This window comes from Bos indicus, chromosome X (assembly GCF_029378745.1).
Source record: "Bos indicus isolate NIAB-ARS_2022 breed Sahiwal x Tharparkar chromosome X, NIAB-ARS_B.indTharparkar_mat_pri_1.0, whole genome shotgun sequence".
Taxonomy (NCBI): domain Eukaryota; kingdom Metazoa; phylum Chordata; class Mammalia; order Artiodactyla; family Bovidae; genus Bos; species Bos indicus.
The window spans coordinates 143,458,434-143,477,502 of NC_091789.1; the positions used below are offsets into that span (position 1 = coordinate 143,458,434).

The 19,069-nt window shown below is 43.3% G+C and overlaps 1 protein-coding gene across 7 annotated transcripts in view; it reads left to right on the top strand.

Annotated features, from left to right (window-relative positions):
• Nucleotides 1-19,069, top strand: part of ARHGAP6 (Rho GTPase activating protein 6) — a 543,203-nt gene that overhangs the window by 514,566 nt on the left and 9,568 nt on the right. For all 7 annotated transcript variants that reach the window (XM_019956013.2, XM_019956011.2, XM_070784356.1 and 4 more), the window contains one exon: nucleotides 10,814-10,911. In XM_019956013.2, coding sequence (XP_019811572.2) covers nucleotides 10,814-10,911 — 98 coding nt within the window. The remainder of the gene's footprint in view (nucleotides 1-10,813; nucleotides 10,912-19,069) is intronic.

Here is a 19,069-nt window from a genome sequence, read left to right on the forward strand (position 1 = left end):
TAGCTGTTTCATTTTGTTTTGTTTTAAGAAGCTTTCAGAAGTAGCGCAGTAATGACAAACAAGAAAGGATGAAGCTAGACAGAACCTAATGGTTAAAGGTGGTTAGCTGTTGTACTCTTGCACAGTTCTTGGACATGTTTACGAAGTCAGAGTAGGAGGCATCACTTCCCGTTGGCATCAGAAAGGAAGACTTGTTAGAAAAGGTGGCTGTGAGCTTGTCCTTCAAGGCAAAATGCATTCTGGAGGCAGTGGTTCCATGGAACTGATGAAAGGGATATACAAACCCACAGAGGCCTGGCAGGGACCCAAAGCTTGTTCTGAGTGTTATAATGTCCTTCATTTCCACATGTTGACACTGCCTTTCCCAAGTGGCCAGTATCTGACTTAATGGGAAAGTGCCAAAAAGAACCTGACTGTCCCAGAACACAGAAGCGATACCCAGCTTTAGAGGCTGACCTGCAATTTGAGAGCGTGGCTAGGACAGTATTTTTTTTTTTTTAACTGGTTGTTTGCTTTTCAGACACTGGGTTAGAAATCATCCAGCTGGAAAGCGGTCATGATAACACCCACCATGATGATCACTCTATCAAAAGACCAAAGCAGCAGATTAAAATCACAGTTCTCAAACTTGAACATGCAGCAGAGTCATAAGAAAAATTTGTCAGACATTCAGATTCCTGGGCTGCACTCCAGAGATTCAGACTGAGTAGCAATGAGATGGGGCCCAGAATTGTGCACTAATGAATGCCTCCAGGGCTTTCTGCTAGTTTCCTAATCACACCTTGGGAAAACCACATCTTGGGAAACTCCCAAAATGGTGGGAGGACCATGAGCTTTACAAACAGTTCCCAGAATTCAAATCTCTGCTGAGCCAGGTATTTGCTATGTAATCTTGGCCCTATTCTAAGTCTTCATTTTTCTGTTGGAAACAAACAAACAAAAAAGATGAAGCTTTACAGGATTATTTTGAGAATTAGAAATGATATCATAGGGCACTTAACGGCATGGACTAGGTACATCCAAGGGCTTCCCTGGTGGCTCAGACAGTAAAGAATCTGCCTACAATGCAGAAGACCCGGGTTCAATCCCTGGGTCGTGAAGATTCCCTGGAGAAGGGCATGGCAACCCACTCCAGTATTCTTGCCTGAGAAATCTCATGAACAGAGCAGCCTGGCGGGCTACAGTCCATGGGGTCGCAAAGAGTTGGACATGAATGAGCGATTAACACACACACACACACACACACACACACACACAGAGGCACTTCAGAAACAGAGAGAAATCACTGCTATTATTGCATGAAATTGATCAGGTGCCTGCCCTATCAAAGTACCTCCAGGTGTCACCTTGGCAGTGATGCCCATGTGCACCTCACCATGTGACACTGTGACCTGCCCCCACATATATATACTCCTAGCCCTTTCTTCTTTTCTTCCTTTTAGCTATAGCACTTAGCACCTTCAACTCCCTGTGTATTACGCTTGTTGAAACCTAATAGAATGCAAACTTTATGAAAGCAGGGATTTTTGCTTGTTTTATTCACTGATATCCACAGCACCTAGAAAATACTTGGCAGAAAATGGGAGCTCAGTAATTATTTGTTTAAAAAAATACTGTAATACTGTATTGCTAAGAAAAAAATGTGTTTTGTTTTTTTTTTTAATTGAGTACCCATACACCTTAGATTCCCCAACCTTTAAATCATAACCCTCCGTCCCTGATATCAGTAACTATATAAAAATTGAAAACACAAAATCATACTCTCTCTGGGAACACTGAAAATCAAAGGGAAGAATCATGCATATCTAGAAATGATCAGTGGTATCACTGCAAGGCAGAAAGCATTCAGCTACTCCATCAGGGACCCGTTAAATTGTTCTGAAAGTTGTGGCTTCTGTAGCTGATGTTGGGAATGCCAGAGAAAATTCATCGTGGCGCTTGGAATTAATAAGAGCTTCGGAGCAGAGTGGAGAAAAGAGTCCGCTCCCTCTCAGGGCCGATACTACTAGGGCTTCTTTTTTGGAGAGAGGGAAAGAGGCAAAGGCACCGCCCTTATGGGCTGATGGAAAGTGCCGAGCACAGTGGAGACGTGGGAACGCCAGAGCGTTCCCACTCTGCTGATTGGTCAGCCTTAGCTGGAGATCAGCACAGCACACGTGGGAAATTTCGAATGAGAACTACTGGGAGCAAGGGTCAGAGGCTGTGATGAAGATTCCAAGCTTAGAAGCCAAGCTTTGCTCTGTGTTCTCTTCTTTCCCGGCACAAATTACATTTTCTTAAAATTTCTTTTGCATGCCAAGTCAAAAGGAGTCAAGCAGGAACCCAGATCATCAAACTAGAGACCACCCCCTATCGACATAGCTAGATAATTATATGTGATTTCCATTTCCCTTTTTATATAACCACTGTTTTTCTTTTTTAAATAACCACTGTTCGTGTGCCAGGAGTTGGGCTAGTTATTATGTACATCATAATAATTTATTCTAAATTTCACCATGATTTCATGAGAAGTAAGCCAAGAGTGTTTGCCCAAGTGATGCAACAACTGTAAGTGAACTATTACTACAGTGTGATACTCCCCCCTACTCAAAAGATGAGGTACTTTAATATGATGTCTCATATATGGAGTCCATTTGGCCAGGAGTGGGTGGGGGAGAATATTTTAGCCAATTTGAAAATGGGGAGTAAAGGGGACCTTTAACAGCATCGGTCCTTCTGAACTGATCATAACACTGACCCACTCGATGTCCAGGCCAGCAGATGGCTACAAGAGCCAGTGTGTGTTCCTGCTGGAGCCAGCTCACTTTGTCCCTGTCTGCAATGACAGAATGCATGCACTGTTGCCGCAGGGGGAGAGGAGCCAGAGTGTATTACACCTGATCCGTTTCCACTTCCTGTAACCTGTTGCCATGGAGCAAAGACTACTCCTTGCTCTTCATCTTCCACGAGTCATCCCCCATCACAGCTCCATGAATCCTGGGCTCTTAGACTGTATTTGTTCATGAATGCTTCCTAATTGCCAGAAACGCTGTGTGGCATGGGTTGGCACGTGAGAAAAATTTTTTGAATTTCTTAATGCATCCTGACCCTTCAAATGCACTGAGACCTCTTTACATAATATCAAGCCATCCTCCAAACCAGAGCTGCACAAAGGTCCAAGGCTGGGCCTGCCTGTGTTTGAGCTTTTGCTCCCATAAATAGCCAAAGCGATTTCTTGAGTGTGTTTGTTAGCTGAAAAGAAATGTCATCATGACTTTCAGTGACATCCACTTCTGCTGGGGAGCGTTAAAGTTCTCAATGCAAAGCATCCTTCTCGGTTCAGTGCCAAGTGGTGGATCGGTGTGAAACACCTGCTGGCAAGACAGAGCAGCAGGATTGGGTCCTGGGAACTGCTCTCCCAGATGCCCTTAATGGTTTATTATGGTGACTTAGCAAATGGAGAAAACTCAAACCATCTTTCCCTCTCTGTGGTTTATGGGATAAAATACATCATAGCAGTTACACCCGAGGCAATCATTCAATGTTTCATTTTTAATTTGATAGGGTGGATTTTAATTGTGACAGTTTTATTCCTTCATATGTGCAGTGTTTACATTTTTTCTTTCAAGCAGGAGAGTCCAAAGTTCTTTTGAGTTTTGAAATAGCATTATCCTTTGAAGGAACATATGAAAATCTAAGGAGTTGAGTCTCCAAATAAACACAACCATATATGGTACCCTTAGAAAATATCTAAAGTTGCTAAATACTTGAGTAAAACCCAATGGAGATTTTGCTTTGAAACAATAAATTGTAAAGGAAGAAGCCCTTTTGGGATGGGTTTGGTTTCTTCATGTAAATGTTCAGAATTGATTGATTTAAAAAAAGTAATATGCTTTTTATGATTCTACTCCTTAGTTTCCGTTTCACTACATACAAAGTCCCAGAAGAAAAAAATTTGATTATTGAGTCATACATTTCATTTTTAGAGTTTTTGTATCGATGGCAACAGTAGTTTAAGAACTTATTAGAAAAATTCTAGTGATCCTCAGTTGGGAAAGGAAATTTATTTTCCAAGTCTAAAAATGAGTAACAAGGAAACTTTCCTATAGCCTGAGATTGGTACCGCTTCCAAGAAGAGAGAAACAACTAGACTGGTGTACACCATGAAGACCAATAATCCTGGGTTATTTTTTATTAGTATTTGTAGCAATTCCAACAACATTCATTCAGTATCCATTGCAGAGGAAGCACCAGCCTAGCTCGTGTTCTGAAAGAGCATAAAGTTGAGTGTGTGAGTGAATGAGTAGGTGAGTGAACGGTCCTGGATATGCTGGTAGGAGTTCCAACTGCAACTGCAGTCAACTATGGGTGGTGGCAAACATCAGGATTTATTGGGCTGGCCAGAAAATTTGTTAAAAGATGTTATGCTGCTACTGCTAAGTCACTTCAGTTGTGTCCGACTCTGTGCAACCCCATAGACGGCAGCCCACCAGGCTCCCCCTTCCCTGGGATTCTCCAGGCAAGAACAGTGGAGTGGGTCGCCATTTCCTTCTCCAGTGCATGAAAGTGAAAAGTGAAAATGAAGTCGCTCAGTCTTGTCTGACTCTTAACGACCCCATGGACTGCAGCCTACTAGGCTCCTCTATCCATGGGATTTTCCAGGCAAGAGTACTGGAGTGGGGTGCCATTGGAGAAACCCTAATTAACTTTTTGGCCAATTCAATATTATCTCACATAAGAAGAAGCCTGGGGGCACAATTTTAGCAGCTCAGTTGCACTTATCCTCTCTCTGGTCCACCATCTTTAGCTGAAGAGGCCACAATCATTTTCAGCAGCTCTTGCAGCCATTATCACATCCAGTCACAAAGAGAGATGTTTTCTCTCCTGCATCTCTTGTCATTATGAAGGAGAGCCTTTTCTAGAAGCTTCCACAAGACCCCCCTTGGGGTCCCTTGGCCAGGATTGGCCCATATGATCTTGACGTAGCTGTGAAGGAGGCCAGTTGACAGAGAACTGCAACCTCTTGAAGTTCCAGGCAGTCAAGTCAGATAATCCCTGCTTTCTGACAATGTGACCAGCCCAAAGACCTGAGGTCTGACAGAAGAGAAAAAGCCAAAAGGTAGAAGCTACACAGAGTCTAGCTTCAAGAGGTCATACAGTGTAGCTCTAGAAATTCAAGGGGCAGCCGAGAATGGAGACATGTTGAGAAGAAATCCCAGAACTTCCTTACCCACCAGAAGTGTTAGGCAGAAGAGAATAGGCATGTTTCTTTGCAAGCACCCAGGATAAGAGGTGGAAATTGATGGCTGTTAGGCAAGAAAAAAAATCTCAGAACAAATATTCACATCTCCAAGTGATCTGCTTTTAGTTTCTTCTTTTAAGTATTTGACTTATTTTGTCTATTTCCAATACAGTTTTTATTCTAAAGTTCTTTGCAACTCTTCAGATACTTTCAAATTTGTTAGCCCTTTGCTCCACATAGCATCCCCATAAAGGAGAAGGGGACAGATAGGACATGCTCAGATTTCCAGATGGAGGAACAGAATCCTAAAGAAGATGGTTGATGTTTCCCAAGTTTACGTTAATTATAAGCAGCAGAGCCAAAACTGGAGCTCAGGAGCTATCGATTCCTGGTCAGATATTCTTTCAACAGCATCCTAATTACTGAAAAGGAATGTGTGTGTGGATGGTCTGCCTGGGTATTTCTTCTTCCGCACTGTGAGCTGCTATTTCCTGTCAGGTCATTCTCTTCACTTTGGTTTCTCTATTAAGTATCTAAATTAATAGAAAATGAATACTCATCCTATTGAACTGAGCCAGTAATTTGAAATTTTTATTAAATAGTAGGAAATGAAATGTGCAAATGTGGACCCAGATAAGAGGAATTATTGGGAAAACAGCACTGAATGCTGTTGTATGAATATTAAAAGTCAGTTCCAGGCATCATTTCAAATTCTCTACTTTCATTTTCCCACTGGCTCCAATTTTCTGAACTATTCCTTTATTTTTTAAACAAACGTGGTTTTATCATGTGAATTCTGAAAGCTGCTTTAAATCATGTTGTAACAAGATGGGCTATGAATAAATTAATTAAAGTAATGGCTTATGTATTATACACTGTAGTCAGTCTTGTGTAATACATAGGAAAATAGTACCTACCCTTCCTGCAATACACAGATCCATACATAGTTAAGCTATATTTTTTCAGTCATTTGTAAATAGTGTCTCCAAGGCAAAATAGTACCAAGAGTCTTTTAGAAAGGAACTGTAGATAGGGTTATAGCACTGACCCTTTCTATTTGCATTGCTTACCAAGTAAAGGTCACATATGCTACCGAAAATAAACGTCAGTAATTGTAATTTGTTAGGAATGAAGCCTAGTTGAATGAGTAAAACTCTGAATTGCAGAATGGTTTTTGAAAATGTATGCAAAGTTATTTTCAAATAATGATCCCTCATGTAAGCTATTCTAATAATGAACCTGAGTTGATCAGAGAATTGATATTGTGATGTTTGCACCACTCTGAAGGCCATCCACTCCAACTGTTTATTCTTAGTGGGAATGGATTTGGCGCTTGGAGCAAAATTTTTTATTACATGTCTAAGCATAGGAAATTTTAAATTAAACTAACTGGACAAAAATACACATAGTTTTCCTAATTTGCTCGTGAAAGTTTCTTTTTAAAAAAAAAAATTATTGTATACATTGTTGGCCTATACCATTTTTTGCTTCGCAGTTCATTTTTTTTTTTAATGAGTTCCCTCTCTTCTCATTTTCACCCTTTGAATTTTACTTTTAGAAAAACTGATGGAATCATGTGTATCTGTTGGGTCATATTGTTTGTAAACATAGTCAGTCTTTTAATTGATTTAATGTATTCAATAAAGTAAGAGAACAGATATTCCCATTCTGGACCTAAAGTCCTGCTCCTCTCTCCTTCCATTCTCATTCCTAGGCCATTGCACTTGGTCACTGAGCTTTAAGTACTATCTATATGTGTGTCCCCCAAATTTCTATGTTCCACCCAGGACTCTTCCTGAACCCCAGACCCTTATTCCTGATCACTTAGTAGAGCTTTCCTTCATTTGGATGTCTCACAGGCCTCTCACTCTTATACCTAAGTGAAGTGAAAGTGCTAGTCATTCAGTTGTGTCCGACTCTTTGCGACCCCATGAAATGTAGCCCACCAGGCTCCTCTGTCCATGGGATGCTCCAGGCAAGAATACTGGAGTGGGTATCCTATCCCTTCTCCAGGGATAAGCCCGATCCAGGGAGCCAACCTGGGTCTCCTGCATTGCAGGCAGATTCTTTACTGTTTGAGCCACTAGGGAAGCCACAGTCCTAGGCTCTACCCCCAGCCTCCTCCTCATCCTGCAGCTTCTCTGTATCAGTAAACAGCAAGCCGGTCCTTCCTGGGAACGTTGACGTCAGCCTCTCTTCTTCATCCCCTGCTCCCTCTCCTCTTCCTTGTCTCTCTCCACCCGGTCGATTAGCTGCTGCTATGGTCTCTACTTTCACTGTCTCCAGGATCCAAATATTTCTCATCCACTCACCACGCTGGCTTGGCCCTCCCTCACTCTCTTCTGGATGTATCGACAACAATTCCCCCATCTGCGCTCCCAGCTTCACCCTTTGCTTCTTTGCAATCTCCTAGCACCTCGGTAGCCAGAGTGATGACAAGTTGTGTTCGTCTTCTGCTCAGAACTTCCAGAGGCTCCCTGCCTACTTCGGTTGAGAGCAGAAATCATTATCATGGAGTAAGACTCCACAACATCTGGCCTTGGTTACCTGACCTCCTTCCTACCACTCGCCTTCTTCCTCTCACTCTGTTCCAACTTCCCTGGCCTCCTCGCTGCTCCTGACTCAGCATCTTGCTGTTTCTTTCTCCCTTCTCCTTGGAATGATTTTCTCCAATTCCTTCCTCCTTTCTGTTCTCTGCTAAAATGTCAGTTTCTCTGACAATCCCATTTAAATGGCACGCTCCCACCCAGGATTCTTTGTTCCCTGTCTTGGCTTTATCTTTCTCCAGGTGATCCTTGCTATGTTTTCTGTTTATTTCTTTAGTGCCAGTCTTCCCATATTCACTGTCAGCTTCAAGGAGATATGAATTCTTGTCTGTTTGGTTTGTTGCTGAATCCCAGAATCCAGTGCCTGGCACTCGGGAAGCATTCACCAAATATTTATGTAATGAATTAAAGGGATGAGGTGGGAAAAGGTCAGAGTGAGACGCACAGTGGTACTGAAGTAGAATGTGTGTGGGTATGACAGCTAGGGGCAGAGATGGGAACAGATTGAGGCAAGCAAGTGAGGGGATGGCTTTGATTAAAAAGGGTTTTGGTCAAGTGTCTTGATCAGAGCATTGTGACAACCAGAGAAGAAATTTGACATACGTGTTGAGGGAAACAGAGAGTACGCAAGTTAGATACTGAAGCTCCAGTATTCTGGCCACCTGATGCGAAGAGCCAACTCATTGGAAAAGACTCTTATACTGGGCAAAATTGAAGGCAGGAGGAGAAGGGAGCAACTGAGGATGAGTTGGTTGGATGACACCACTGACTCGATGGACATGAGTTTGAGCAAGCTCCGGGAGACAGTGAAGGACAGGGAAGCCTGGCGTGCTGCAGTGCATGGGGTCGCAGAGTCAGACATGACTGAGTGACTGAACAACAACAGGTTAGCAAGCTGTTGTATCAAAGGCTCATCTAAGATGGATCTTTGTTTTCGACTAAAAGCTCAAACCAGCTTAAGGAATTTGGAGGCTCACACAGCTGAACAATCTAAGAGCAAATGTGGCTTCAGGCATGGCTTTACCTGGGACTCAAATGATGTCAAGGGACCCCTTTTTCTTTCTCTCCATTTCTTGGAATTGTTTCTTCAGTTGTCAGCACTATCTTCAGGCCCTGTATCCTGTCTCTCCCAAGTCCCTGGGGACTTCTCACAGCTTTGCATTGCTTCTAATGAAGTCACATGCTCATCACTCAAGCACCCATGCTTTAGTCTGGGGATGAAAGACTCATTGGTTTAGGCGAGGGCACACCTCACCCTCAAGCTGAAGGTTGGGGAGCTGTTAGTTTCTCAGAGGGAACTTGCAGTATGACTGTCAGGGAAATGACAGCTGGTAATGGCTAACAGATGAGAACTCCAAAGGGATAATGAGGGCTCAAACTTGGATCATTGCAGCTGGAATGGAAAAAAGAGGGAAGAAGTAACAGGCATCTTGGAGATGAAATCAAGTGGGTTTCCTGGCTCTGAATGTGGAGGGGAAAGGACACAGAGAAGCTTGAATCCAACCCAGCTTTTTAGCCTGTGTGACTAGGGTTTGACAAAGTCATTAATGAAGATTCAGAATGAAGTAGGAAGAACAGATTTATGAAAGGAGGAAAACATTTTGTTGCTTTCTCATCCCTGTTCTTCTTAATAAAATTGTTTCCAGCTTCTTAGAGTTAAGATGAATTGAGTTCTGCAAGAGGCAGGAGGCAAATTCTTCCACCAACCACTTATTCTCAGAAGACTTGTCCCCACAGTTTTTAAGAGTCTTGTCTCTGAGCTCACATGTGAGAGAATCAGAATGAAAATGTATTTTCCCTCAATAGTTGAAATTTCCTTTGGTTGAGCATCTACAGAGTAGAAAACCGTTGGAGCCAAGTTCAATCTTGTTTTCTAGAAAAGTCCTACATGAGTGATTTAGGATTGGAAGGCCGTCCTCTCATGCCCTGAGGATTAAGCTTAGAGAAACACATGATGCTCATCTATAACATTCTAGAGCATGCCTCATCCCACTGTGAAGCAAAAACTCTTAATTGTTGATAGACCAGGATGCAAGAAACAAGTGGAGGCAGGCACTGAATGGCAAAGTGGCATCTGCAAATGTAGTAGCAGCATTTTTTGAGTGTCTGCTATCTGCCAGGTGGTGTTTCTAAGTTCTCAACATGTAATGCGTCCTTTACATCACCACATCAATCAGCCCTTTTGGTGAGTCCTCTTACTGTCTCTAGTTTCCAGATGAGAACACTGAGACCTGGAAAGGTTAGATCCATTGCCCAAAGCCCAACAGCCATATACTGGAACTCAGACACAAGCAGCCTCTGGCTGCAGGGTCTGTGCCCAATAAACCAATCATATGTTCCAGAACCACCCAAGACAGTCCCCATTTCTGCCTGTTGTCTTGGCATAGTTATAAATATGAACTTAGAAAGTGTCCCCATTTGGACAAGAAGTTATGAACACCAGTCCTCTTAACCACGATATTTTGCTCATTCAAAGTCAAGAAAATCGAGTCCAAGCAACAGAGGGTTCCAAGTGGTTAGGGTCTATCTCCAGTCACAAGTGGAGTGACAGTTCACCCCACTTGAATTGAATTGAGTAGTGAATATGAAAGTGAAGTGAAAGTGTTATTTGCTCAGCCATGTCCAACTGTTTGTGACCCCCTGGACTGTACCTCTATCCATGGGATTCTCCAGGCGAGAATATTGGAGTGGGTTGCCATTCCCTTCTCCAGTGGATCTTCCCAACCCTGGGATTTAACCCAAGTCTACTGCATTGCAGGCACATTCTTTACAGTAAGTCTGAGCGACCAGGAAGCCCAGTGAGTATGACTCTCTGGTAATCATCCAGTTTGTTCTAAGAATGAAACTGGCTGCATGGATTGGTGTAGATTTGGTTTTCACCAACAAATCCCTCTGTTCTCTTATAACTTTTGTTGTCTGTGCGACCCCATAGACTGTAGATAACTTTTGAGGCATCCTTTTAGACGCTATTGTCAGCCTGCCAGTGACCACAGTTCACCTCTTGCTGGAGTGGTTTTATTTATGCCTTGACACTTGGTCCGTGCAGGTTCCCCCGGATCTGCAGAATGAAGTGCTGATCAGCCTGTTAGAGACCGATCCGGATGTGGTGGATTATCTACTCAGAAGGAAGGCCTCCCAGTCTTCGTGAGTATGCTTGTTTTGCCATCTTCTCAAATCATCTCGGGGATGTCTATTTCCATTTCCAAAGAATTAGAAAAGTTTACATAGCTCCACGCAGGGTGACTTGAGTGGAATTTTGGTGACTTCCTGGCAAATCTGATCTGTCCCCCTAAAAAGAAAATCCTTGTCTTACCAATTGACTTGTCAAATTACAAAATGCCTTTGGGGATTTTTCTGCTTCATTTTTTGTCTTTTTCCAGCCCCTTGAGACTGTGTTTACCAGAAAAAAAAGAAAAAGCCACTAAATCACACTGGCAGGAAGTGCAGGAACTGACAGTGATATGCATCAGTGATTCCACTTCTACAGTGCTTAAAACTGTGCTTAGCAGCCCCCAAGGATGCGCCTGGATGCATCTTACCTGTGTAACTCACCAGCGGGATAGGTGCATCACCAAACCACAGGACAGGCCTCAGCCAAGGCCTAGGTGGCCATTTGAAATGAGACATGTTCACCCTCTCGACTTGCCCACTCTTTATAGCTAGCATCCTTTTGATAGAAATGCACACTGGTCTCCACAGGCCCCCATGTTTGCAATGAGGAAAATACAAGCCTCCCTGTAGGCTATGGTTTGCCACCATTTTTTCCCCCAAAGAAGAAGCACTGAATTTTTTCTGCTGGTTAGATTTTATGATTTCTCTTCACCATTGGCTATAGAGGCAGAGTGTATGGAGGGCGCCAAATATTTAACAAAGCCAGTTAAGGGGACAATATTGCATCATGAACCAGGAGCGATGTTGCCATCAAGGCACCAAACCCTCAATTTGTGACAGGAAAAGTTGTGATCCTTCGTGAAAGTATCATTTATGCTGTGCTTTTTAATCTACTGAATTTCAACAATTCTAAGACACATTTTCCCCCAGGTTTTATAATCCCTGAAATTAAGATTAATCTTTTTTTTATAAATTTTTTATTGGAGTATGGTTGCTTTACAATGTTGTGTGAGTTTCAGGTGTACAGCAAAGGAATCAGTTACACATATGCACATATCCCCTCTTTTTCAGACTCTTTTCCCATATAGGTCATTACAGAGCATTGAGTAGAGTTCCCTGTGCTATACAGCAGGTTCTTATTTGTTATCTATTTTACACATAGTGGTGTGTATATGTCAATTCCAATCTCCCAATCCACCCCAGCCCTTCCCCTCCTTGGTATCCATAAGTTTGAGATTAATCTTATAATCAGTGACATGTCTTCATAGCATTTTCTCTCTTAGTCATACATAAATACTGTAATGGTCTGTCTTATTCAGTGGTATCTTGGAAAGATGGACATGCATTAAATTGTTCTTTTATACTGATGTTGAGTTTGATGTACTAATTTTCATTTAAAACTATTTCAAATGCTTAAACATTATGTTCTTTACAGAAACTTGGTGGAAAGAAATTGCACACTGCTCAGGCCTCCTTCTTTTCTGGGTCATTACGTCCATAACCCTGCTCAGTTCAGTTTCACTCTGTGTCCTATAGAGCAGTGAAGAATTTTTAAGTGGATCATCCTTTCAAGAGCACTTTTTAAAATCCATTTCTGTGCAAATCATTATCAAGATAATTTCTGCTTCAAGTAAGACATTCTGCCTAGATTCAAGCCCTAAGAGCAAGGGAGAATAAAAATTAATTCAAATTATATACATGGGCTAGCATTTCATGGTCTTACTTTTCATATCAGAAAATTAGGTTTTCTTAAATTTTCCTGAGATACCTAGCTATCATCAAGGTGTAGATTCTAATTTAAACTAACACAGGGCTTTTCTTCGCAGTAGATCTTGTGCGACCAGAATTTAAAGGAACTTATTTCCTTCCCCTGCAAGGGAACAGACATTGTGGCCTTCTCTCTGTGAATCCCCCGTCAAGCTGCCTTTAAACCACTTCTCTGTGGGAAAGCTAGAAAACACACACCTAAAAAAAACACTGATTTTTAACTTGCCGAATTTCTTGCTTTTACATGGCATTTAAAAGCACATGAATGTTATACGTTGAAGAATAGGTGATAGAAGTTATTTCTGTGTGGTTTTCAAGTACACTCTTTGCATATAAACACCAATAAATGGGCCTTTCTTTCTCTGATCTTAGGAAAAGGAGGAATCATATTAAGCCCATCCCAAGCTGTAGAGTGGTTTGGCCTCTTCTGTTGCCTGTCCCCATAGGAACAAGAATCGCAAGGCCTAGGCAAGCTGACCCTATTCCAAGATGTTAGGTGAGTGACAGGGCTTCAAGGAAAGGGAGGTGAGCTCACAGGAGCATGGAAGATGGCAGAGATGAGTGCCATGGAACAGAAATCTTTGGGAGAAGACTGACTAAGTAAGGAGAAGTGAGTGTTTAGTTTTTCCGTCTGGATACAGGTCAGACAGCAGCTCAGAAGGATGATAATGCTGCCAGGAAATGAAAATACATACATTAACAAATAAATATGGATTTTTAATGGCCATTTGAGGCTTGCAAGTCCTAACCCTCGAGCTGTAGATAGTCTCTGCAGGCTTTAAAGTGTGCTTCTCCACTTTACTGTGCATCTGGATCGCCAGGAGTTCTTGTTAAAAAAAACTCTCTGAATCAGTATGTCTGGGGAGGGAGCCTGAGAAACTGCATTTTTAACAGACCCTCAGATGGAACTGTGATATGGCTGGGCCATGGTCCACACTTTGAGGAGCAAAAGCTTAAAATCTCAAGGCAATTTTTTTTCCATTTTTTTTGAAGTATAGTTGAATTACAACATTGTGTTAATTTCTGCCATACCACAAAGTGATTCTGTTGTGCACATATGTACATATATATATGTATACACATATATATACATTCAGTTTTTAGATTCTTTTCCAACATGGTTTATCACAAGATACTGAGTATAGCTCCCTGTGCTCTACAGTAGGACCTTCTTGTTTATCCATCCTATTTATAAAAGCTCACATCTTTAAGAGCTTGCAGGTTTGTTGATACTCCAAGGGACAAATGGTATGTGCTGGGTCCCTGGTTCTCAGCCTTGTCTCCCCATTTGAATCACCTGGGGAACCTGAAGAATACCTCCACCTGGGTGCCCCCCTAGAGATTCGGATTCACTTATTCTGGGGTGCAGTCTGGACACGGGGATTTTCAAAGCCCTCATGTGATTCTCTCTCAAGTGGCCAGGCTAAGAACTGCCAGCTGAGAGCTGCCCCAGTAGATACTACATATTTCCTGTCATCCAGAGAGTTGAGGTTAGGTGATTTGTTACATTCCAAAGGGGGCTCTGTGTTGACAGAGAAGGCAACCAGTGCTCCAGACCATAAATCCACATGAACTTTGGAGAAGAGAAAGAAATGTTTCCTGCTGTCTCATGGATAGCTTCTGAGAAGAGCAAGGATTTGAAGGGAACTTTGTAGGGCTGGAGAGGTTGTCAATAGGCCTAGATGTTTGGGGAGCTTGAACCAGGGCCTGGTCATAAAAGTAAATATGTCAGCTGGCTGGGGACACAGTAAAAAAAGCTGGCCAGCACAGAGGGCAGAAGCCCTTAAATGGCAAGCTTAGAGGTGATGCCTAAACCAAGAAGCAGTGGCGAAGAATTAGAGTGATCATGGTCATGATAGATTACAGTGCTGACAAATTGCAGGACCCCAATGCTGGCAACACTGGCATGCCAATTACCCATCAATAGCACACACTTATATGATATAAAATGCTGGTCATGAGGTTTGAATTCAGAGCCAGATTGCCTGAGTCCAGATCCCATTTCCACTTCTAGTTAGCTGTGCTGTCTTGGGTAAATCAATTTCTCTCTCTGTCTCAGTTTCCTCATCTGTAAACTAGAGATAAAAAGTCATACTGGGATGAGGACTTCCCTAGCAGTCCAGTGGTTAAGACTCTGCACATACAATACAGGGGGGTGCAGGTTCGCTCCCTGGTCAGGGAACTAAGATCTCACATGCCATGCGGCCAAAAAAAAAAATAGGAAAAAGTCGTACTAACTTTATAGTTATTTGGCTATTAGTATCCGGCTTTAAATAAATGCTTAGTATTCGTTAATGATCATTATCACATTGCTTGGCATTTCATCATTCTGTTCATTTATAACTACTTACCAAAGTAGTTGGTAAGTAGGTGTAAGTAGTTTTAAGTGGGGTGTCACTAGATTCTGCCTTGCTGTCCATGAGACAGTAACTTACAAAGGCAACATGGCATGAGAGAACCCATCCATGTTAAGTTGTGGCACTCTGGGAAAAGGCAAAGCCCACCTGATCTAACTGGCATCGGGATGGTGGCATGGTTCTAGAATGGAAAGAGGGGTGAGGACGAAAGGCACCGAAGTTGGGAAGGTGACCTGATCGCGTCAGGCCAGGTAGAGTTTGAAACGGACAGAAAGCGGTTCCGTTTGCAGGTCATGAGGTGGAGGACCTGGATAAGCTGTGGTGCAATGGAAATGGACAGAACTCTTGTTCTGAAGATTTTATTTAGTGAAAACTCAGCTACAAGGGCTATAAAAGGCAAGAATGGAAAGGATTTTCAGGAAGACCACAGAGTGGAAAGCAACAGTAGCTTCTAAAATGAACTCTGTAAGTGCAGTGATATGCACGAGCTCCCTCGTTATTCTCTTCCGACTCTTTGATTTATTTCCTGAAGCTTCTGTTCTGTGCCATCAATTCACATACCTAAATAAGGTTTTAGGTTCCCGTGCCCCACGTGGCAACTGCATAAGATTTTATTTGGAGTGGACAAGTAAATTTTCAAAAGAGTGTCAAACCAAGAACAAGAACATCCTCATCATAATTTCTGTTTTGAAAGATGAAACATTTAGTAATAGTTGGGAATTTCATGCTTCCATTTGAGTTGTTTCCTCTTCTGTATGTGACAACTGAACTGGGGGAGTGAAAGGAGGATTCATTCTTTTTCCTTGTGCTTGTCTACTTACATTTTTGGCTTCAACCAAAATGGAATGCCAAGAGGAGATTAGAAGAGATTTATATTACTAAAAAGGCAAGACTTCTAGTTTTTTAATTGCTTGTCTGGTATATTTATTGGAATTATATGCTCTTTTTTTCCAAAGATACTTAGAATAGATTCCCCCCCTCCTTGATTTAGGGATGTAAGGAAGTAGGGGATGAGAACAGAATCAAAGAAGACAAGGTGTGATAAACACAGGCATTTGCAACAGAACAGAGCAGGGCTGGGACTAGGGTGAGGAAAGTGAGGTGCCAGTTTTAAGGGTGTGCTAAAACAGTCGTCAAAATGAACAACAATTAAATGTAGCAATTTTTAAAAACCAATGTCATCGCCAAAGATCTACAATGAACAAAATAGCAACAAAAATTTTAGGAAACCTGGGCAAGTTCTAATGTCTATCTCCTGGTGGGAGTGTGGATCCATGTCAGCTTCTCTTTGGAGTGGGCTGCCTTTGTCCCTAGGATTCTGCATAAGGGATGTTTTGCAGAAGTGAACATGATGAATGTGAAAATCTTCCATAAATCCAGAGTGGCTATGGCAGTGGATTCCTTTCCAATTACAATTAACAGCGTCAACGATGGTTATGTGCTTTGAGTTCCAACAGACGGAGGGTTTATCAGTTCCCGGCTGAACCAATCATGAAACCAAAGCAAGTCTGAAATCCCCAAGGATGTTGCTTACTGGGGTCGCTCAGCCAGGGGCCGGGCCGGCCATTTCCGGTGATTGAACCGGAGTTTTCCGTCTATCCACAGAACGAGTTCTGTGCCTCCGGCTGCAGTGCAGGCCTGCCCACAGTACCCTGCCAGCGTGTTTACACCCTGACCTGGAAGGACCAGCTAAGGGTGAGAAAGCAATTCGCTCTCCGTGTCCATCTCATGCCTGTTTGGTTGGCCGAGACTGGCCATGCATGCTGTGGATGGTCCCGAGGCTTTCAGGGCTCATGGGAAGGCTCTCCAGTCATGGAGGCAAACCCATGTCAACTGGCAGTGTATCCACTCAGCATTCCCCACCTCAATCCATGAAATTCCAACACCTAGAGAGACAGAACACCATGTGCCTCTCAACGATGTCTCACTGCTTAGAGTAAATATTTTCTATAAATAAACACATGAATATTTTAGCCCTTTACTTGGAGCGCTGAACTTAAAATTGTCTTCCAAGAGGCGAATTAGCTTAGAGGCAAATCTTAGAGAAGATATCAGTGACAGCTTGTCTCATTTTTTTCAAAGATACTCACAGGGAAGGTCCTGGATTTGTTTCCAGTTGATTTAATGATAAAGCAATGGAGTGACACTAAAATTTTTGAAAACTCTGAACTCCCACTATTATAGTGAGACTTCTGAGGAATAAATATAATCATTTTATTTCATTAATTGGTGGGCTCTCGTGTGGAAAGACAAGTCTTCCCAGGTGGCCCAGTGGTAAAGAATCCGCTGGCCAGTGCAGGAGATGCAGGTTTGATCCATGGACTGGATCCTGGGGGACTGGATCGCCCGGGAAGACGAAATGGCAACCCATTCCAGTATTCTTGCCTGGAGAATTCCATGGACAGAGGAGCCTGGCGGGCTACAGACCATGGGGTCTCAGAGAGTCGGACACGACTGAGCGCATACGCACACGTGTAGAAAGACAACCCTTGGGCGTGGGTTCTTGGGCAAATTTGGCCACCACCTTACTGACCTCTGCTGAGAAATTAAAATGATAAATAGGAAATACTTTAAACATATAAAAGAGCCACCAACTGTAAGCATAAAACAAGGCATTTTACTATTGATTTTGAATAATTTTAAACTATACAGTCCAGGGAATTCTCCAGGCTGGACTACTGGAGTGGGTAGCCTTTCCCTTCTCCAGCGTAACTTCCCAACCCAGGGATCAAATCCAGGCTTGCCGTGTTGCAGGCAGATCCTTAACCAGCTGAGCCACAAAGGAAGCCCAAGAATACTGGAGTGGGTAGCCTATCCGTTCTCCAGAGGATCTTCCCGACCCAGGAATCAAACCGGGGTCTCCTGCCTTGCAGGAGGATTCTTTACCAGCTAAGCTATCAGGGGAGCCCATGATTTTAAACAGTATCTATCAAATACATTTTCAGAGTCTTCGCCCCATGCAACATCAACATCCCCTCATTTCTTTCAGTCCTCTCTTGACGTGTGATCAGAGTTGTTAACGGTAACTTCATCCAGTTGCTGCCACACAATGAATTCTATATACACGTCAACTTATGTGCTTCTGCCAGGCCAAGGGGTTGCTTCACATAAGAGGCTACCCAAGCTGTTCGCCATGTGCACTCAACCTGCATCAGCTTCCATGGCTAGGTACACTGGCTGGGGAAAGAGGGATCCCCCACCTGCCCATGTTCCTGGGGGTGACCCCAGCCCCACTGAGGAGGTCCATGGGCTGTGTCTGCCGCTTTCGCCTCCACCCCCAGGGATTAGCTCTGGCCTCCTCCTCCGGTTTCTCCCTCATGGGGGCTACAGCTATGGTGACCTCGGTTGCTTGACTTGGACAATGACACCGAACAGCAGAGAAAGGCAGCTTGGCCCCTCCTGCCCCCTCCCCTTATCATGTTCTGATCCATAACCAGATAGCATTCAGCGATCTGGCTCCTGCAGGCTGGAGCTGGCTGCAATGGGCACGCTCTCTCCTCTAATCCGATGTAGCCCTGCCAGCTGGAAGTCAGAACCAGCCCACTGCCCCCACTGCCAACCAGGGCTGAGGCTGTGGCCAGTACCTGTGGTCTCTCTGCTGACTTGCCTCCGAGGAGATCCATAGCCCACGGTCACATCTATGGGGCGAGGGAGGGCAGGTAGGCTTGGTATCTCAGGTTTGGTATCTGACTTCCCCCAAGTATCAAAATTACCTGGAGGGCTTTTAAAGCCCTGCACCCAGAGGTTCCCTTTCAGTCCTCAGAAGCAGCACCCATTTGGCTTAATGATCTGTTGTCACCATCTTGAAATTCTAGTCATTATTCTCACTGTGGGGCCCTGCGGGTTCACTTGGCCCTGGGCCCTGCTTGTGATTGCCAGTCCCGTCAGGAGATCCAAAGGGCAGCCTGCGAATTCGCATTTCCAACCAGTGATGCATTTCGCAGATGATGGGGACGCTGCCATGTCAGAAGTACTGTCCCTAGTACTTGAGATGTTCAAGAAATTTCTTTCATGGGGTGTTTTTCCTGATGCACGTTGACTGTTGACTGAATCTGCAACTTATGTTT